The 19,097-nt window shown below is 55.5% G+C and overlaps 6 protein-coding genes across 6 annotated transcripts; 4 read left to right on the plus strand and 2 right to left on the minus strand.

Moving 5' to 3' along the window:
- Positions 1–258: 258 nt before the first annotated feature.
- TEL1 (DNA-binding protein kinase TEL1) lies at positions 259–11,547 on the plus strand. The gene is made up of 15 exons (XM_076637972.1): positions 259–312; positions 387–415; positions 495–881; positions 1,048–1,556; positions 1,659–2,360; positions 2,426–2,500; positions 2,583–4,103; positions 4,187–6,409; positions 6,492–8,158; positions 8,236–8,608; positions 8,683–9,831; positions 9,911–10,122; positions 10,239–10,569; positions 10,673–10,863; positions 10,941–11,547. The coding sequence occupies exons 3-15, from the start codon at positions 647–649 to the stop codon at positions 11,248–11,250; spliced, it is 9,498 nt and encodes a 3,165-aa protein (XP_076492331.1). The 5' UTR covers positions 259–312; positions 387–415; positions 495–646; the 3' UTR covers positions 11,251–11,547.
- A 600-nt stretch (positions 11,548–12,147) lies between these two features.
- Positions 12,148–13,868, plus strand: BDY24DRAFT_239352 (uncharacterized protein). Its single transcript, XM_076636706.1, has 2 exons — positions 12,148–13,279; positions 13,444–13,868. Exons 1-2 carry the CDS (start codon positions 12,514–12,516, stop codon positions 13,542–13,544), a joined length of 867 nt encoding a protein of 288 aa, XP_076492332.1. The 5' UTR covers positions 12,148–12,513; the 3' UTR covers positions 13,545–13,868.
- STE20 (mitogen-activated protein kinase kinase kinase kinase STE20) lies at positions 13,680–16,301 on the plus strand. Its single transcript, XM_076636704.1, has 8 exons — positions 13,680–13,749; positions 13,898–14,164; positions 14,317–14,376; positions 14,459–14,937; positions 15,016–15,395; positions 15,476–15,628; positions 15,727–15,911; positions 15,983–16,301. The coding sequence occupies exons 1-8, from the start codon at positions 13,723–13,725 to the stop codon at positions 16,061–16,063; spliced, it is 1,632 nt and encodes a 543-aa protein (XP_076492333.1). The 5' UTR covers positions 13,680–13,722; the 3' UTR covers positions 16,064–16,301.
- Positions 16,301–17,194, minus strand: BDY24DRAFT_239208 (uncharacterized protein). Its single transcript, XM_076636701.1, has one exon. The coding sequence runs from the start codon at positions 16,989–16,991 to the stop codon at positions 16,440–16,442; it is 552 nt and encodes a 183-aa protein (XP_076492334.1). The 5' UTR covers positions 16,992–17,194; the 3' UTR covers positions 16,301–16,439.
- Positions 17,127–18,548, minus strand: BDY24DRAFT_239249 (uncharacterized protein). Its single transcript, XM_076636702.1, has one exon. It carries the CDS (start codon positions 18,401–18,403, stop codon positions 17,261–17,263), a length of 1,143 nt encoding a protein of 380 aa, XP_076492335.1. The 5' UTR covers positions 18,404–18,548; the 3' UTR covers positions 17,127–17,260.
- Positions 18,549–19,091, plus strand: BDY24DRAFT_239250 (uncharacterized protein). Its single transcript, XM_076636703.1, has one exon. The coding sequence runs from the start codon at positions 18,694–18,696 to the stop codon at positions 19,051–19,053; it is 360 nt and encodes a 119-aa protein (XP_076492336.1). The 5' UTR covers positions 18,549–18,693; the 3' UTR covers positions 19,054–19,091.
- The last annotated feature ends 6 nt before the right edge of the window (positions 19,092–19,097 follow it).

Raw genomic sequence — 19,097 nt, forward strand, 5'->3', positions numbered from 1 at the left:
CTGACGAGAAGATAGAAGAGAGATACCAAATCTCCTGAACGAGGGAGGAGAAGCGAACGGAGGAGGGCTCGTCGAGCTTGCCTTTCGTGACCTGTCCAAAGCACTCAGTGATTTTCAGGGCTGGGTGAAAGACTTTTCAGGATAAGCAGCAATAAGAAGATTCTTCTTCGCTCCTAAAAAAAGGTTGGTTGACGGGAGAAACCATGACGAAGGACTTGATGAGGCAGAGGAGCTCGCTCCTCGAGGTCGCTTCAAACCACCACTCCTTGCGAAGAAAAGCTTGCTCAACAGAGCCTTAACCTATATCGCCAGGTGCGTAGAACCGTCAGCTTTACTCTCGTGATCCTTTCGTGCTCATCCGACCTCCCCTTTACCCTCAAAATCAGCTCGAAAGCCCGAAAGCCTGATCTCAATCGTGAGCTTAGGTTCTTCACTCTCCCACCTGGGCCTTCGCTTACCCCTCTGTTGCATCTGGTACTTTCGCACTCTTTTAGATCTGAGAATCCTCACTTTATCTACTGGCGCAAGCGTCTCTCGTTCGGAAGGAAGCAAGATTGATCAAAGTGACCTCCCTTCTCTCCTCCCACCTCTCCTTCCTGCTCTCCCTCTTCGCCCGCTGACTCTTCTATCCTTCTTGTTCTTGCAGATGGCTCCGTCTATATCGATTGAATCTGTTATCTCGGATCTGAAATCCGACAAGATCAAGACTCGAGAACAAGGAGTCGCCGACCTCAAAAGCTACCTCTCGGATCAGACCCATCTTCGCTCGGCCATCGACAAGGGAGAAGGAGATCCAAAGTACTGGCTAGGGATCTACCAGGCTCTTTTCGCGTGCGTGGTAGAGGAGAGGAAGATTGTCATCAAGAAAGGAGTAGACAAGTGTGAGTCCCCAAGGGCCAGAGAGGGAGGGAGGGAAGGAGGCGATTTGTTGAGCTCGAGCGTCCTCTCTTTCCTTCCTCCTTCCTTCGCCTCAACGGGCTCTCGAGTGAGAAGACTTTTTTTTCTCGTGCTAACCTTCATCCGTTAACTCTTCTCCCTCGGGCATAGCAACGCCGATGGTCATCCATCGTCTCACTCGAGCAGCCTCAGCCGTTCGATGGCTCATCCAACTCACCTCCCCTCACCTCTCTCGCAGAGTCGTCAAAGCCATCTTCGCTCATCTCACCCAATCTCTCGAATCCAAAGGTTCCCTCTTCGCTCCCATCACTCTCGACTACGTCAAATCCCTCAAAGCCATCTTCTCCTACCCCGCTCATCTCGACGGCCTCGACGCGAGGGACTGGGAAGGTCTCGTCCGGATGTGTTTCGCAGGGATCTACGGAGAGGATCTGGAGCAGTTCGGTTCGTTGGGAAGGTTCACGGAAGGAGAAGCGAACGGAGAGGACTGGATCTTGGCTGGAGGGAGCGGTGGTGGTGCGAAGAGCCACGGAAGGAGTCTCGTAGGAGCAAGTGGGAAGGGAAAGGGACGAATGCAGGTCGAGGACATGGAGGTTGATGAGCTGGATGAAGACCAGGACGAAGAGGACGAGTCAGAGCTGGCATCTTCGATTCAAAAGGTGAGTCCGCCTTCTACCTGTTTATGTTCTACTTGCTCATTGGTGGAAGATCGGAAGAACTGACCCTCGACTCCTTCTCCATCGACGCGTCTCTCCCGCCAGAAACGAAAACGAGGACTCACCCGAGGTCTTCTCGAGTCCCAACAACCCTCGACCTCGACCTCCACCCACCAACGATCTCAGTCTCACCCACCGAACTCACCCAACAAACTCACCACCTCCCTCTCCCAAATCGCGCTGATCTCGCTCGTCCACACGCTCCTCCAATCGGCTCACTGCTCTCCCCTCCTCGGCTCAACTCTCTGTCCACCTTACAACTCCGAAGGAGAACCAACTCCTTTCCCACCCTCCTACGCAGCTCCCTCGATCCTCTACAAACTCCTTCGCTTCCTGCACACCTTCCCCTCCGAAACCTCCGCTCACCTCGACGTCCTCCGGTCGATCAACCTCGTCCTCGGGGAGGTGCAGTTGAACCAGCTTCAAGTGATGAGGGAGGTGGGACCAAAGTTGACGAGGCTCCTGGCTGGGTTGTGGAACAAGACGAGGAGTAAGGAGGTGAAGGAACAGGTGGTGATTGGGTGGAAGTTGGTGTTGCCGTTCTTGGTTGAGAAGAGGAAGGAGCACGGCGAGGGAGAGGAGGCGGAGGTGTTGGAGAGGTTGCTGGAAGCTTTGGAGGGTGTGGAAGGGGAGGTCACGAGGGGTGGAGAGGTACTGGCGTTGGAGAGTTTGAGGTTGAAGGTCGAAGGGGAGGGAGTCGGGAGAGCAGCGGGGAGGAGGAAGGCGTTTGTTGCTGGATCGTTCAAGGTGAGTTTGACCGTCTATCACTAGAGACACGAGCATCGGCTGACTCTTCCTTGCCTTCTCGACAGTTCGGTCAACCCTTCTCGCCTTCTCAAGCGATGATTTGGGCGACACTCGAGCTCCATGCGGACGTCGTCTCGGCGGTGAGTCTCCTCGCTCTTTCTTTGCTTTCCTTTCTCGTCACCACTCAACTGACTTCATTTTTTCTCTCCCAACCGATCTCAGATGTCCACCCACGCCGAAGGACTTCCCTACGCCTCGACTTCCAGCGTCTCCAGTCCCATCGCCACGAAACGTCGAAAGGTCGAGAATCCCATCACCGCTCTCCTCCACTCGATCAACACGGCTCTCAACGCTCCCAGCGAGGTCGCTCGACTCCAAATCCTCCTCTTCCTCATCGATCGACACTGGAAAGACATCCGGAATTATCTCAATCCCATCCTCGATACTCTCAACTCGTCGCTCAACTGGGAGGATCCGACCGTCCAATCCTGGGCTCTTCTCTGCCTCGCATCCATCTCAACGGAGGATCGTCCATTCAGGTCGACAGAGGATCCCTCGCCGTCGTCGTCGTCGAACTCGGTCGCTTCAGGATCAGGGCTTCCCTCTCGATCTCCCTTCGCGTCTCCGTCCAGGAAAGCCGCTCGACCTTCGTCGGACAACTCGCTCTGGGAGAAGGCTTGGACGTTCGCCGTTCGGAAAATAGTCATTCCAGCAGTCTGTCGAGCGGCTTGTCATGCAGCTCACGCCATCGTCGTCGCAGAGAAGGTCGCTCCCCTCGTCGTTCTCACCGACGTCGAATCCCTCGTCAAGGACATCGAGATCCAAGGTCCTTACTTCCCCTACGACTCGGTCTGCGACTTCCTTGCTACGTGCTTGGAGATGGCGAGCAGGGATGTCAGGCTGTTCAGGATGGAGCTCGAGGAGAAGGTCGTCAACTGGCTCGGAACCTCGTGGAGAGTCGTCGACGGAACCACCAAGGGATTCAACGTTCGCAGCAAACTCGAGAACCACACTCCTACGGACGTCCTTCGGCTCCTCTCCTCCCTCTGCCGGTTCCCCAAACACGTCGTCCTCGTCCACACCGACTTCCTCCCCGAATCTCCCATCGTCTCTCACGTCGTTCAAGAAGCCGAGTCGGCCGTCGTCCGAGACTACATCATCCACGCCCATCTCGATCTCCCAAACACCTCTCGGGCCTCCTCTCCACCCACCTCTTCTCCTCCCGGATCCATCCCAGGTCCCAACGACAACCTCGTCAAGCTCGACGGATGCGCTCGGAAAATCTCGACGTTCCTCTCCAACTCGGTCGCCAGCCTCCTCGCCGAATGGACCGACGTCGATCTCGAGGCAACCGTCACACCAGAGAAGGTTCGAAGGACTCTCGACCTCGTCGTACTCGTCCTTTCGTTCGAAGCGGTTCTGGAACTCAACGGAATCGCACCTGAGAGGAAGACGGTCAAGGCTGCGTGCAGTCTTCTTTCGGCCATCGCCAACTCGTTCTCGCTGTCGAGATTGTCAGGAGGAGAGCTGGCGGTCATGGTACAGGGGCTGGAGCCGTTGGTGGGAGGCTCGAAGGTTGAGGAGGAAGAGGGAGCTGGGTCGAGAGCTTTGCTTCGTCCTGGGCCGATGACGGGGATTCGGAAGGACATGCTCCCCAGGTTCCTCGATCGGAGGATTGCGATGCTAGAGGAGGAGCAGGAGAGAAGGTTGACGCTTCAGCACATCGTGTGGAAGAGCTCAGATGTGAGTAGACCAATTCACTTTCTTTCCAAGAAACTCGAAGCTGACTTCGACGCGTGCTGTTCGATGGTCTTTCACCCTTTCAGCTCCAGGATGCCTTTGTTCCTCTCCTCGACGTGCTCAAGAATGTTCTAAGGCTAGCGATTGGAGCCAAGGTCGAGGAGCAGGATCAAGGACGAGAAGTCTCGATGGACGTCGACAGCGACGACGAGTTTGGACCCATGCGAATCGTCGAGGACGAGCCCAGCTCCTCCCAATCCTCCCCCTCCCAATCCTCTCACTCCTCGGACGCTTCCAAAAACCTCGTCTCTACCCTCCTCGCCTGCATCACTCGAGTCTCGGTTCTTCAAACGGCGTCAAGAGATCCCTCTAGAAACAAGGACGTCTTCGATCAACTCCTCCTCGAATGCGACGGACCTCAGTTCCTCACCCTCGGTTCAGCCATCTTCGAAGCAGTCCAGGTCGGCCAGCTCCACATCAGCAAGATGACGGCCGGAGAGATCGCTCAAGCCTTTGACGAGTGGTTCGAGTCTTACCGCTTCACCCGAGACGAGTCGATGCACCTCCTCGCCATCTCCTTCCTTCGGTCAAGCATCAGCGTCTGGACGGCTCCCTCGATGGGGAACTCGGACGAGGGCCAAATCATCAGAAGCTTGTTCCTCCAGCTCACGAGGGAGCTCGACACAGGAAAGATGAGGTCTCCTCGCGTTCGAGTTGAGTTCCTCAGGTTCGTCGAGGCGTACTTTCGAGCGGATCCAGCCGAGGAGTTTTGGAAGTCGGGACCGTCGCCGAGGAAGGGAGAAGAGATCGGATCCCTCGTCGCTCTCGTCACCGCCGTCACCAGAGATCTCCACGTCCTCGTTCGATTCGAAGCAGCCGTCGTTTACCCGAATCTCTTCAACTTCGTCGACTCCCTCGTCCAGAAGGCCGTCTCCCACTACGGCTCGGGTCAGAAGGAGTTCGGAGCACCCGTCGGAGTCGAACACGGTCTCACAGCGTCCCTCCTTTGGGCCAACGTCCTCATCGTCTCGACGACTCTTCGAAAACAGTCGTACTGGAACATCCTCGAACGGATGCACTGGGTTCCCGAGACGAGCCTCCTCCACCTTCAAGCCAGCTTAGACGCAGCAGCAACTTCGATCGGATTCGAGACCCTCTTCAAGCTATGGGAAGCCTACTCGTCGTCGGTCCTCACTCGCTTCGTCAAGAACCACTCCCAGCAACTCCAGAACCCCGTCATTCCTCCCTCCCTCCTCGGATACGCCACTACCAAACAGAACGCAGAAATGCTCCTCCGTCGATTCGGATGCATGGATCTCCTGCTCGTCAGCGGAGAAGCAGGAGAGGATCGAGTCGCCGACATCTGTCGATTCTCTCAGAGGTCCGTCGAGGAAGCTCGTCAGGAATGCCTTCCGAGGTCGCTCGCTATTCGTCTGTCCACGATTTTCAACGACGAGGCCGTCGACGAGTCCAAGGTCGTTCAGTTGCTTGCGAAGGGAATCCCAGGAATCGCAGAAGGATCGATGCTCAGGGACGTCGTCGACCTCCATCTCGACGCGATCGTCGCAGCTCTCCTCGCCCAGCTCTTGGATCCTTCCCCGGAATCCGTCGAAGCGGCTCTTCTGCAACTCGAGGATGGTCGGAGGAAGGCAGACGTGTACAAGGCGATGTGGCAACCTCTTCCATCCCTCTTCTCGGTCGTCGCTCTCATCCCTCCTCGAGGACACGTCGCTTCCCTCATCAAGGCTCATCAGTGGATCCTTCGACAACCAGGAGCGGAGGATTACAGCATCGAATCCGTCGTCTTCAACGCCCTTCACGAACTCGCCAGTTGCGCAGGGAGATCAGCACTCGTCGTCGAGCAGATCAGGTTCACCAACTCCATCGCTCTCCTCGTCTCCCTGTACTACCCCTACGTCCAACAGTCCTCCCTCCTCCCCACCTTCCTCCATCTCTCTATCGTCCTCATGACTCAAGTCGACCTCGCTCCCGTCGCTCGAGGACTTCTTCGATGGGCACTCGATCAATGCCAGGCTCTCGCCAATCCCCCCAAAGGAATCTCCCAGATCTTCGTCAGGATCTCCCACCTCGCCCATTCCTTCCTCGATCGAACTCACTCGGAGATCATCCAGAAGCTGGGAGAGGATCTTCTTCTTCAGATCGAGCAGGTTTCGGAGAAGACGGCTCGGAAGTCCTCGTCGTGGAGGAACGAGGTTCGAACGGCCCTTCTCCTCTGGCCGAGAGCGTTGAAGGAGGAGCTAGCCGAGCTGTGTGCGGAGACGAAGGCAACAGATCTAGTCAAGGTTCTGGTGAGTCAAAATTCCTTGATGAACTGTAGTATGCAATTTTCTGACTGTTTCCGTCGCGTCTTCTTTCTTCCTCTCTCTTCAGTCGAAGTCAACCGCCTCCTCCGCCACCTTCTCTCTCGTCAAGAGGTACCGAGACCTTCTACCGGAAATGGAGCCAAAGGAACGATCTCAGTTCGCCAAGAGCAGCCTCTGGCACCTCAAGTCGGCTCTCCCATCGAAGGAGGAACTCGCCCATCGTCCGGAGGAGATGGAAGCGTTCATGGACCTACTCTACCTCGTCGACGGAGATCTTCCAGCTCCCTCTCTTCCCACCCTCATCTCCCTCTCGACGGCGGACACTCTCCTCGGTCCCATGGCGGTCGAACAGAAGGACCTCTCGAGGGAGAGCGCGACGAAGTACTTCGTTTCAGTCGGACTCGGGGACCTTCTGGGATCGGGAGACATCGAGGTCATCAACCTCGCCTTCGAAACTCTTCGCCTCCTCCGAAGCATCCCAGGAAGCTTCTTCCTCCTCGCTCAGACACCTTCAGCAATCAAGGAGAGGCTCTCGTCAATCGGTCAGTCGTCGGCGTCGTTGGCCAAACCATCCTCGGCTCGGAACCTCAAGGACATCTCGAAGATCGCTCCCGCGTCTTCTCACGACCAGTGGCTAGTAAAGATCGCTCCCTTCCTCGCCGAGGTCCTCGCTCGAGAGGATCCCTTCTTCGCTCAACTCTCGTCGGTCTTCGCATCGAGCTCGGACTTCACCCAACGACTGCTTCCCCACCTCGTCCACGCCGTCCTTCGTCTCCCTCAACCCCAAACCGGATCCACCACCCAAACCCCGAAAGCGATCCTCTCCGCCTACTTCCAATCCCTCCTTCGAAACCCATCCAGCACGACGGTCATCAAACGAGCTGTCATCGACGTCGTCCTTCATCTTCGACACCTTCAACCCGACGGCTCGGTTCGAGACGCGTTGGCCTACGAGAAGTGGTTGGAGATCGACTACCTCCTCCTCAGTGAAGCAGCCGTCGAGTGCAGAGCCTACACGACAGCTCTTCTCTTCCTGGAACTCCGAGGTCGAACGGACGCGTCGGACGAGATGGAGGACGTCAGCCAGCTTCTCTACGAGATCTACAGCAACATCGAGGACCCAGACGGCTTCTACGGAGTCACCTCCAACGACGTTCGAAGCTCTCTCGTTCGACGGCTCCATCACGAGAACCAGTGGGATCGAGCCTTCAGATTCCACGGAGCCTCCTTCCAGAACGAATCAGGAGGAGGTGACAGTCGTTCGAACGCGGTCGGGAACGTCCTCGAATCTCTTCACTCATTCGGATTCGACAAGATGGCGATGTCTTTCCTCCAGGGGAGTCGGTCCTCGAAGGGAGGAGACGAGGATGTCCCTCAGGGTCTCAGCTACGATCTCGCTTGGAGGACGGACTCGTGGGACGTTCCAGCCGAACCGTTGACCTCTGGTGTCGTTCCTCAAGGCTCGTCGCTCTTCTCGGTACTCAAGGCGGTTCATCGGGAACGAGATCCCGTCGTCGTCGCCAGGACCCTCGAAGGAGCCGTCCTCTCCGAGCTCTCTCGAATGAGAGCTCTCACTACGGAGAGCATGACGGAACTGAGGGAGATCAAGTCGTCGCTCCTCTGCCTTCGAGAGGTCAAGCTGTGGACGCTCGGAGGAGTTCGAGACGCCGTTCAGTCGTTCATGGACACGTCCTCCCTCGAGATTCCTTTCTCGAAGATTGCAGATTCGTTCGAGTGAGTTCCAAGTCTTCCCATGTTGACTCTTCTCTTTCAGGCTTCAAGATCTGACAAAGTTTTCTTTTTTCTTTCAGGTTCGCCGACATGGAGAAGATCTCAGCCGTCCGACACTCTCTCCTTCGCTCCCCGGATCTCGCCGTCGGAATCCAAGGTCAAACCTCGCCAGCAGTCTCTCACATCAAGAAGATCTGCCATCTCGAGCTCAGCGAGGCAGCGAGGAACGCCGGTCAACTTCAAATCGCAGTCAACGCAACGACTCTCGCCCAACGACTCGAGGACGGATCGGACCTCTCCGCTGCCGTCTCCAGCGAGTTCGCCAACGTCCTCTGGCTCGAGCAGGAGCACAGTCTTGCCATCAAACTCCTCCAGCAGGCTCTCGGAGAACGATCGTCGGCCAAGGCATCAGCATCCAAGGCTTTGCGAAGAGGTCTCCACCTCTCTCTCCTCGTGGGTTTGCCTTTCTTTTCTTCTACCCATCTTGCCGCTTGACTGACTTTTCCACTCTTTCGTTCAAATTACAGGGAGAGTGGACGTCGATCTCGAGAACGGACAACCCAGAGAGGATCCGAACGACCTTCTTCGATTCGGCGGTCAAGCTTCTCGAGGAACAGGACCAGGTCGCCGAGTTCGGAGTCGTCTACCATCGATTCGCCAACTTCGCCGAGCAGCAGTACCACGCTCTCGATACCTCCCAGGACGTCGAGAGGCTTCGTTTCTACAAGGCGAGGAACGAGAGGGAACTCAGCGAGGTCGCCAGCACCGGGAAGCCGACTCGAGGTCGACAGGTCTCTCAGCAGGAGGAAACGACGGCGAGTGCGAACGACGCCGACAAGATCATTAAACAACGAGCTCAAGACGTCGCCACTCTCGCAGCTTTCGACGCTTCCAAGGCTTCCTACCTCGAAGCAGCCATCACCATGTTCGCTCGAACCCTCGCCATCTCGAACGAGTTCGACTCGACTCTCGTCAACAGGATCTCCTCCCTTTGGCTCAGTCACTTCCGGGACGACGCCCTCAACTCGAAGATCGGTCCCTCTCTCGCCTCCATCCCATCCTTCAAGTTCGTTCCCCTCATGTTCCAGCTCTCCGGAAGGCTCGACGCTCACGAGGAAGGATCCTCGCCTTTCCAAACCAACCTTCAAGAACTCGTCGTCCGTCTCGGAATCGAACATCCCTTCCACAGTACCTACCCACTCCTCTCCCTTCGAGACTCTCACATGGAGAAGGAGCATCGAGCCGTGAAGAAGAAGTCAACCTACTCGTCCAGTCGGAAGTCCCTCGGATCCAAGGGAGGAACGGGAGTCGCCTCGAGTCGAGGACGCGCCGCCGGCCACGTCCTGGAACGGATCGTCGCCAGTGGAAAGCTCGCTGCCAGCCGAGTCCAACTCATCGAGGTCTACACCGAAGCAGCCGTCGAGTGGTGCCAGTTCGATACCAAGCACCTATCGAAGGGCTCGTCGTTCAACCTCGAGCCGTCGTTGACCATCGGACGAATCAAGGATCTGGCCATTCCCATCCCTACCATCCAGCTCGCCGTCGATCCTTCAGCCAAGTACGCCTCCTTCACCAGCCTGCAGAGATTCGACACCAAGTTCTCCATAGCCTCAGGATTGCATCGACCGAAGATCATCAACTGCATCGGCAGCGACGGACGAGAGTACAAACAGCTCGTGAGTTCTCATATCCACCTTCCCCCTCTGGGCTAAAGCTGACCCTCCTGCTTTCTCGATGATTTTCGCACTTCTCTAGTACAAGGACGAAGACGACATGCGTCAAGACGCGATCATGGAACAGCTCTTCGAGGTCGTCAACACTCTTCTTCGACACGACCCCAAAACTCGGTCTCGCTCCCTCGCCGTCCGAACCTACAAGATCCTCCCTCTCTCTCCCAAGACCGGAGTCATCGAGTTTGTCGGAAACACCACCCAGCTGGGAACTTGGCTTCAGAAGGCTCATCCGAGGTGAGTCACTAGTTTTCGTCTCTCTTCGTCTTGTCTCCTTTCTTCCTTCGTCTCGTCCTCGAGTTCGATGAGATGCTGACTTTCGATCTCGGCTCGACGTTCGTCCTCACAACTAGGTACCGACCCAAGGACATCAGCAGCTTGGACTTCATGGCCGCCATGAAACCTCTCTCCGAGCGATCCAGTCGAGCCAGTCCCGACGTGCTGAAGAACAAGTTCGCCTCCCTCCAGAAGAAGTTCCAACCCGTCTTCCGACACTACTTCACCGAACGTCACAAGGATCCGATGTCGTGGTTCACCATGCGACTCAACTACGCTCGAAGCGTTGGGACAACCTCCATCGTCGGACACGTCGTCGGATTGGGAGATCGACACCTCGCCAACATCTTGTTGGATCAGACGACTGGAGAGTTCGTTCACATTGATTTCGGAATTGCGTTCGATCAGGTACGTCTCGCTCTCGCTTTTGATGGCTCGTTCTCTTCGTTGTTTTCACCCTCGAAACCAAAGCTCATCTCCTCTCTGTTTTTATCTCTCTCCTCTTTCTCAGGGACGACTCCTCCCCATCCCCGAGCTTATTCCCTTCCGACTCACAGCCGACGTTGTCGACGGACTGGGAATCTCTGGGGTCGAGGGAGTCTTCCGACGAGTTTGTGAGGAGACGCTTCGAGTTCTGAGGGAGAAGTCGTCGACGATCATGACCGTTCTCGCCGTCTATCGATACGATCCTCTCAACAAGTGGTGAGTCGTTCTTCGCTATACTCTCTACTTGTTCGACTATCCCGCTGACTGGATCCTTCTTCTGTTATCCCACTCAGGGTCGCCGACGAGGAAACGCTCAACCGAGTTCAAGACGGCGCCGGTCGAGCTCCAGCCCAACCTCTTCCTCCCACCGCTACCGCTGGACGAGGACGAGAGGCCGACGTCCAATCTGGAATCGACGAGATGGCCGATCGAGTGCTTTCGGGAGTCCAGGAGAAGCTCGATACTCGCCTGTCGATCAGCTACACCGTCAACGACCTCATCCTTCAAGCGAGAGATCTCTACCATCTCTCGTCCATCTACGTGAGCTCTCTCTATTTTATCCTTCATACATCAATCCAAGTCGGATTGCTGACCGTGACTTGATCTTGCTTTGTCTTCCCAGCGAGGCTGGCAAGCTCAGTTCTGAAGGGGGATGCATCTCTTTTGTTTTCGTTCTCTCCTCTGCTTACGTATCTATTCCCTCTAAATACTTATCTCGGCCTTCAATAGCGTATCGTTCCTTGTAGATTCTTACTTTTCTTCTCCCCCATCTCTGCAACCCTTATGCCTCTCCTCTCTCTTTTGTTCTTCTTTGCCCTTTCAGTTCACGACCTCATGATTTACGAACGCATTTTCTTCTATTTGACCTGCTTTGACTGATCGAATGACCTTGATAGTCAGATTCGGAGACTCTGACCTCGGACCTGCTCTAGAAGGAAACGTAAACAGCGAAAGAGCTGAAAGTCGGCGGACGAGGGAGAGGAGAAGGTTTCGTTCGGAGTCGAGCTTGAACGCGCCCCGTCGGAAAAAGTTTCGGAGCTTCGGGAGGCAGAATCGAGGCTTCAATGACGAGTCGGCACGAGGTCGTTGAGGACGAATTTCGGGGATCACGGGGTTGAGGAGAGAAAGAGAGAAGGAGGACGCGTTCAGGTTGTTGACAGTTCGTTGAGAGGATCCGTCCAAGCTGATCTCGGTTCAATGGACATATCTACAAGATACATAATATGCGGTAAGCTTTCTCGTGATCCTAGTAAAGTGTAGGACGGACTTGACGGTCTCTCGAGCTCCCTTTGATCGAGTCGCGACGCACCTGAGCCTGGACCAACCAGCGGATCCTCGCCCTTCGAAAATTACCTTGCACCTGGAGTCTACATCCTCTCTCTTATAAATCCCTTCCAAGTTGAGATCGTATCTTTCCCAGGTCTTTTCCAATTTTAGGGGAAAAGAAGAGTCTTCTGAAAGCGGCGAAGACCTCCTCCTCTCCTCCTTCCCCTCCAACCAGCTCGATCCCTCCTTCCCCCCTTCTCTCGTTTCTTTTTCTCGTTCTCCAGGATGACGGCTCCTCCTAAACGGACCATCTCTATAACCCATCCACAAGCCAACTACTGTGAGCCTCTCTTTTCGTACTATACTTCCCTTGAAACGAGCTCTGTTGGCTGATCGCTTTGTCTCTCTTCTCTCCTTCCTCTTCTAGCTGGAGCTGAACCCACCTCGTCGCCTTCCATCTCCTCCCCTTCGTCTCAACAACCTCGTCGTCCCTCTCAAGCTCCAGCGTCCCAGAGGATATCCTACACCGAGTACCATCGACCTTCTCGCAACTCGTACGTCGGACCTGGAGGACCTGCTGCCGTAGGAGGAGGGTTGGCGATGGGCATGGTCGCAGACGAGGAAGGGACCGGAGGAGGAGGAGCAGGATACCTTCCATCCTCTCCCTCTCGGAACGTCAGTGCTTCCTCTCGACCTGCTGGATCTCCTCGAACCAACTCTTCCACCAACCTCAGAAGGGAGAGTTCTCAACAAGGATACGATCCCTCGACGACGACCTCGACTCGACCCCCTAACTCGTCGTACGCATACAGCTCAAACTCTTCACCGTCAGGTCAACCTTCAGGTCTACCGCCTTCCTCCAACGGTCCACCTTCCTCCTTCGTACCCTCTCGAGCACCACCACCTCCTCCTCCTTCGTCGTCGTCTTCTCCCTTCCAACAACGAAGCGTCGGTCCTCCTCCTCAACAACAACAATCCTCAACCTCCTCTTCTTCCTCTTCCTCCCCTTACTCGTACCAGCAGCAGCAACACCAGTACAGCGACGAGATCAACTCTTCCCCAGTCTCGTACAACGGAGGAGGACAGCCGTACCAGCAGCAGCAGCATCACGACGCCTCCGCTTCTTCCTCCAACCACCCCTCTCGACCAACCTCGGCGCAGTACGGTCAAGAGGAAGCTCCCATCGTCCCTTCCGCCATGATGGGAGGAGGAGGTTCGATGATGATGGCAGGAGGGAACTCTCAGTTCGATGCAGTCGGATCCTCGTTCGGGGCTGATACGATCAAGGCGAGATCGAGGGAGAGGAGCGGGACAGGGAAGAGCAGCGAGAAGGGAGGGAAGAAAGGGTTCTTGAGCTCGTTTTCCGGTGAGTGACCTCGTTTCCCTCTGAGCTGAAGGGATCTTGAAGTAGAGACGCTGTCGAGATAGAAAAGCTGATATTTGCCTCCATCCAATCTTCCCATCCATCGCCCATCGCCTCGCCTTCGTTCCTCCTCTCCCTCCACTCCCCTTCTTCGTCCTCTCGCACAGACCTCCTGGGAAACCACAAATCCGTCGTCATCTCAACACCTTACGATCCCGTTCATCTCACTCACGTAGGATTCAACAACGATACCGGAGAGTGTGAGTGATCTCGTTTCTCGTCCTTATTTACGCAAGCTCGAAGAAGGAAACCGAAGCTGACCTTCTCCTTCGTCCTTCCCATTCTCGTCCCTCGTGTTTTCTCGATCGTGTGCCCTTTTCGCACTCGCAGTCACCGGTCTTCCCAAGGAATGGCAACAGCTTCTTCAGGAGTCGGGGATCTCAAAGATGGAACAGGAGCAGAATCCCAAAGTCGTGAGTTTGCTCGCTCCTCTCTCTTCTTCGCTTTCCATCTCCCACCTTTCCTCGACTTCTCCTTCTCCACCTCTCCTTCACGACCTCATCGAACTCCCTACTGACTCCCTCTTCCCTCTTTCGCTTTCTTTTTTTTTCCTGCCATCAGGTCAGGGACATCGTTCAATTCTACCAATCCACCGGCCTCGGAGATCCCGACGCTGAGAAGGGAGACGTCTGGGACAAGATGAAAGGAGCTGCTGGTGGAGAGAGTGAGTTGTGGGACAACGACGCTCAGTCTCCCTCCTCCGGTCTGGGATTCGGTGGGAGTGGTGGGATGCCTGGGAAGATGAGCAGGGAGCCGAGCTCGGAGGGAGTTCAGCAGCAGCAGCAGTCGTCGGACGGAAGATTGCCTCCTGTCAAGTTCATCAACCCTGTGAGTACTCTTTTCTCGTTGATGGAGATATGGGTGAGGAGGAGGAGGAGGAAGAGGAGGTAGTCGTTGGATGGGAGGTCGAGGACGAGAGAAAGAAGGACGAGAGAACTGACGAGACGCGTTCTTGTTTGGCTTTTTGTTCTTTCTTACAGCGAGCTGCTCCTCCTCCGCCTCAGGTTCGGAAAACGTCTTCGCAGAAGTTCCAAGGATCTGTTCGTCCATCTGCCCCGCTACCTCCTCCGAACGAGCGAAAGCTGACCTTCCTCTTCTCTTCGCTCCCTCCCTCTCCCTCAGTCCGAACCCTCTCGAGCCGCTCCTCCTCCTCCCATCTCCAAAGACTCCAAACCTCGACTCCAACCCTCTCCTACCCCTCCTACCACCGCTCCTGCTCTCCTCGATCGATCCACCTCCCAACGAGCTCCTCCTACCCAATCCCCAGCAGCTCAACACGACCTCGACCGATCCAAATCCAGTCGAGCTCCTCCTTCCTCCTCGTCCTCCACCCACGCTCTCCAGAAGTCGGCTTCCTCGGCAGGCAAGGTCCCTCAGTCGACATCTAGAGCGAGGACCGAAGCTCCTCCTGCTGCTCCTGGATCGGCAGCGGCCGCGTTGAGCAAGCAGGCGAGCAAGGGGAAGGAACAGCAGGCGGCGGCGACCCCGAGGAGGAGGCAGGATAAGAAGGATATGACGGATGTGGTGGCGAGGTTGAATGCGATTTGTACGGATGCGGATCCGACGAAGTTGTACAGGAGTTTGGTCAAGGTTGGACAAGGGTGAGTCGAGTTGTTTTCGTTCGTTCGTTTTCTCTCAAGCTGACCTCCTCCTCTTCCTTTTTCTTCCACCCCTCGCAGAGCATCCGGAGGAGTCTACACCGCCTACCAAGTCGGAACGAACTACTCGGTCGCCATCAAGCAGATGAACCTCGAAAAGCAACCCAAGCAGGATCTGATCATCAACGAGATCCTCGTCATGAAGTCGTCCCACCACCCCAACATCGTCAACTTTATCGACTCGTTCCTCCACAAGGGAGACCTCTGGGTCGTCATGGAGTACATGGAGGGAGGAAGCTTGACCGACGTCGTGACGTGCAACATCATGACCGAGGGACAGATCGCCGCCGTCAGTCGAGAGACCTGCGAAGGGTTGAGGCATCTCCATTCGCATGGAGTGATCCATAGGGATATCAAGAGTGATAACATCTTGTTGAGTATGATGGGAGATATCAAACTCAGTACGTACTCCTTCTTTCCTACTCGTGTTCGTCGAAGTTCGAGGAGAACGTCGAGGCTGACCTTCGTTTTCGTCCCTCAGCCGACTTCGGATTCTGTGCTCAAATCAGCGATCCCGCTCAGTCGAAACGGACGACGATGGTCGGAACCCCGTACTGGATGGCTCCCGAGGTGGTGACGAGGAAGGAGTACGGTCCCAAGGTCGATATCTGGTCGCTCGGAATCATGGCGATTGGTGCGTTTTCCTCTCGCTCTCCTCTCTTCCTTCCCTTCTCCCACGTCCCAAATACTGACTTCTTCCTCTTCTCCGTTCGCTGGATCGTCCTTCGCCAGAAATGATCGAAGGAGAACCTCCCTACCTCAACGAGAACCCTCTTCGAGCGCTCTACCTCATCGCCACGACTGGAACGCCCAAGATCGACAAGCCCGAGAACCTCTCGAGGGAGTTCAGGGATTACCTCGCTAGGGCTTTGGAGGTCGATGCCGAGAAGAGACCGGATGCCGTTCAGTTGTTGCAGGTTCGTTCTTTCTCTTCGTTCGGACTTCGAACTTCGACGCGTCTGGGTTCTGATCGTCTTCCTTTAAACAGCACCCCTTTTTCAAGAAGGCCGAACCTCTTCGAACCCTCGCTCCTCTCATCAAGGCTGCCCGGGAAGCGTCGAAGAAGTGAAAGTCGACCTCGAACCCGACCTCGAACCCGGACTCCTTCTCGTCTCCTCTTTTTACTTCCCTCCCTCTCGTTCCTTCGCTTTTCCAAATCTAAAATCATACACCCTCTCTCTCCTTCTTCCTGCGTACCCCTTCCTTACTCTCTTTTTCCCTTCCCTCCCTCTTCTGATACCACCCGTTTCCCCTCTTTTCCCCTTATCGGGCTTTCCTTTCTTTCCAACTCCATTCACACCCATCGCGGTCCGTTACACTTACAAAGTAGATTCCGATGTAGAGGAGGCCCAAGTACCGCGTTCTTATGTTTCTTTCTTCCCGTTTTCGTTTCTCTTGCTTCCTTTTCCTCGTTTTTTTCTCAGGTTTAGTAGGTTATCGTCTCGTTACCCCCTTGGTCTTGCTTTCTCTCTCTCTCTTTTTGATTGCTTTCTTTCCCGTCTCTCGGTTCTCGACTCTCGTTCCCGGTTGGCTACGTACGTACCGTTCGTTCTCTCCCTCTCTCCTTTTTGGTCTTCGTGACATGAATGAATGAGAAGCTCGATTGAATTGGTATGATCGAGAGTCGAAAAGAACGGGCAAAGGATCGAAGAAAACGAAAGAAAGCAAAGACGCGTCGACTCGGCTGCCTCTCCCACCCTCCGTCCCGTCGACGCCTCCACCCGCCATCCCTCAGCCCCGCTACGGAACAATTTACAGATGTAGAGTCTCAAAGGAGAGAGTGCAAAGAAGGGAAAAAAAGGCAGAGAACAAAGGAGAACGAAAAACGAAAACGAAGACGACGCGACGAAGGACAGACAAGAGAGAGAAAGGCAAGGGAATGGGATGCAAAGGGAAGAAAAGGTGTATCGATGAAGAAGGCATACGAAGTGCGGTAGAGAAGGAGAGAGAGAGAGAGAGAGAGAGAGAGAGGAAAAGAGACCACTGACCTTATTCATACTTTATAACTGAGCTCGTGTTTGATCGTGAGAATCGTTCGTTCTTCACCGAGCAACTGTCTTGAGGGCAGTTCTTGGAAGAATATTGTTGTTTCGAAAAGGGAGGCCGAGTTAGTGTTGAGAAGAGGAGAGGGGCAGGTGTGAGATGGGATGGGTCGAGAACGAAAGGGGAGGAGGCGGAGGAAGGATGGAGAGGGTTCGTGAAGAGTTGGAAGCCGAGGGACTAGACGACGAGGATCGATGGGACGAAGTTGGAAGGTACGAGGGGGCTACGTTCGGTGGGGTTGATGGTTCGAGAGTGGCTTGTGGAGGGACGGGTCCGATTTGAGGTGGAAGGGAGGAGTGCGAGGATGGATCGATGGGAAAGGAAGAGGAGTCGAGACGGCGATGAGACGGGTGGACGAGCCTAGGCTGCTTTGTGTCGTTTGAGATCTGCTGAAGAGGAAGGAAGGAGCTCGGTCAGTCTCGGTTCGTAGAAGCAGGAAAGGGAAGAAGCGGGAACGAACCTCGCACTTCAACCGTCTCGGCCACCTCTCCACTCGCATCGTCCTTCTCCAGCTCATCGAACCTTCTCTTCGGACTGGCACCACCCGTCTGACTCCCTTCCTCGACGTCTCCATCCACCTCGGCAACAGCCTCAGCAAGATCCTCGACGCTCTCCGCCAACGTGTGATCCGAATCTCCCTCTTCCTCCTCCACCTCCTCGACTTGGACTGAATCCTCTTGCACCTCCTCGTGAAGCCCCAAAGGCTCGACCTCTTCGAGGTGATCCTCAACTGGTTTGGAAGGGAGAGGCGAGTCGGCGTAGAGATCGACCTCGTCCGGTCCATCTCCGTAGAGCTCCTCGGGAACCTCGAGCGAAGAATCTGGGTTTGCGAGTGTAGGAGCTGGTGATGGAGCGTTGGACGATGGGTTGAGACGTGTTGAACGACGAGACGACGAAGCGGCGGCATTGGCGACAGCAGGAACAGAGACGAGCGGAGCAGGAGCTGGAAGCGGAGAGCGAGGAGGAACGACGTCAGTCGTGCTCGAGGAAAAGACAAGCGACGCGAGGGAGGACAAGAGGGAGGACTCACTCGAGACAAGAACTGATGGATCTTCAGGGGCAAGATCGACGTCTTCCGTAGTTGAGGCAGCGGCTTCTCCTTCTCCGACGACAAACTGAGGCGGAACGGGAACGGTTTCGACAGCTTTCGAGCTGGTCGTCGCATTGGCAGCTTCCTTCTCGACTTCGGTGATGGTCTCGGCATCCTCTTGATCCATGACTTCCTCGATCGTTGGTACATCCTCGATGTGAGCAGTCTGATCCTCCTCTTCGTCCTCGTCGTCGTCGTAAAGTCCTCCAGCGGCGGACGCGTCGAAGTCGCCTTGGTCGGTCGAAAGTGGAGCAGCCTCTGCTGGGATCTCGACATCCTCGTTGGCGGTCACGACGATTGTAGCTTCCTCGATGATACTTGGTTGTGGTTCTCGTTCCGTTTCGTCTGCGCGGAAGGAGAATAAAGGGAAAGGAAGGGTCAGCAGAGTTCGAGGTGGAAAGACGGAGGCGAAAAACGCACCTGGAACAGCGAGTTCGGGTTCCTCAGCGACGGGTTCGGAAGCGGGGTCGTCGATGGTAGATACTGGAGCAGCGGTAGCGTCGTCGGGGCCGTTGAGGTAGTCTGAAGAGGGTGAAACAGACGCAACGGGTCAGCAACGTCAGAGGATGGCCGTGAGAAGAGAAGAAATCGGGATTCACCCTCAGGATTCGCATGGTCAGCTTCAACGTGAGGGTCTTCATCGACAGGAACGTCCTGGTCATCGACGATATCTGAGAGAGAGAGAGAAACCACGAGAACGTCAGCTCGACGAGAGGACGAAAGAAGACGACGAAAAGGCTCACCAGCAGTGTTGTCAACGACCTCAGCTTCGAGATGTTCCAGTTCTGTCTCGGTGTCATGTTCAGGCAGGTCTACGAGAAGAGAAAGAGTGTCAGTCAGCGAGAAGAGGGTCGAGTATGAGAATCGACGAGATGGTGGGCTCACCTTCGTCGGCCATCTCTCCATCTCCTTCGAGCTCGTCGTGATCGTTATGAGAGTTGAAGTGCTCTTCCTCGTCGACGTGCTCGTG

This window comes from Mrakia frigida (genome assembly GCF_051309035.1).
Source record: "Mrakia frigida strain ATCC 22029 unplaced genomic scaffold BDY24scaffold_50, whole genome shotgun sequence".
Lineage (NCBI taxonomy): Eukaryota > Fungi > Basidiomycota > Tremellomycetes > Cystofilobasidiales > Mrakiaceae > Mrakia > Mrakia frigida.

What these genes read in the sequence shown, in the direction of transcription:
- TEL1 (XM_076637972.1), top strand. Translation starts at nt 647, where the DNA reads ATGGCTCCGTCTATATCGATTGAATCTGTTATCTCGGATCTGAAATCC. An exon ending in GTCTCCACCTCTCTCTCCTC is followed by an intron (nt 8,609 to 8,682) that starts GTGGGTTTGCCT and finishes TTCAAATTACAG; the next exon opens with GGAGAGTGGACGTCGATCTC. An exon ending in GACGAGAGTACAAACAGCTC is followed by an intron (nt 9,832 to 9,910) that starts GTGAGTTCTCAT and finishes GCACTTCTCTAG; the next exon opens with TACAAGGACGAAGACGACAT.
- BDY24DRAFT_239352 (XM_076636706.1), top strand. Translation starts at nt 12,514, where the DNA reads ATGGGCATGGTCGCAGACGAGGAAGGGACCGGAGGAGGAGGAGCAGGA. An exon ending in GTTCTTGAGCTCGTTTTCCG is followed by an intron (nt 13,280 to 13,443) that starts GTGAGTGACCTC and finishes CCTCTCGCACAG; the next exon opens with ACCTCCTGGGAAACCACAAA.
- STE20 (XM_076636704.1), top strand. Translation starts at nt 13,723, where the DNA reads ATGGAACAGGAGCAGAATCCCAAAGTC. An exon ending in AGGAGCAGAATCCCAAAGTC is followed by an intron (nt 13,750 to 13,897) that starts GTGAGTTTGCTC and finishes TCCTGCCATCAG; the next exon opens with GTCAGGGACATCGTTCAATT. An exon ending in GCTCGGAATCATGGCGATTG is followed by an intron (nt 15,629 to 15,726) that starts GTGCGTTTTCCT and finishes GTCCTTCGCCAG; the next exon opens with AAATGATCGAAGGAGAACCT.
- BDY24DRAFT_239208 (XM_076636701.1), bottom strand. Translation starts at nt 16,991, where the DNA reads ATGAATAAGGTCAGTGGTCTCTTTTCCTCTCTCTCTCTCTCTCTCTCT.
- BDY24DRAFT_239249 (XM_076636702.1), bottom strand. Translation starts at nt 18,403, where the DNA reads ATGTCGAGATCCCAGCAGAGGCTGCTCCACTTTCGACCGACCAAGGCG.
- BDY24DRAFT_239250 (XM_076636703.1), top strand. Translation starts at nt 18,694, where the DNA reads ATGGCCGTGAGAAGAGAAGAAATCGGGATTCACCCTCAGGATTCGCAT.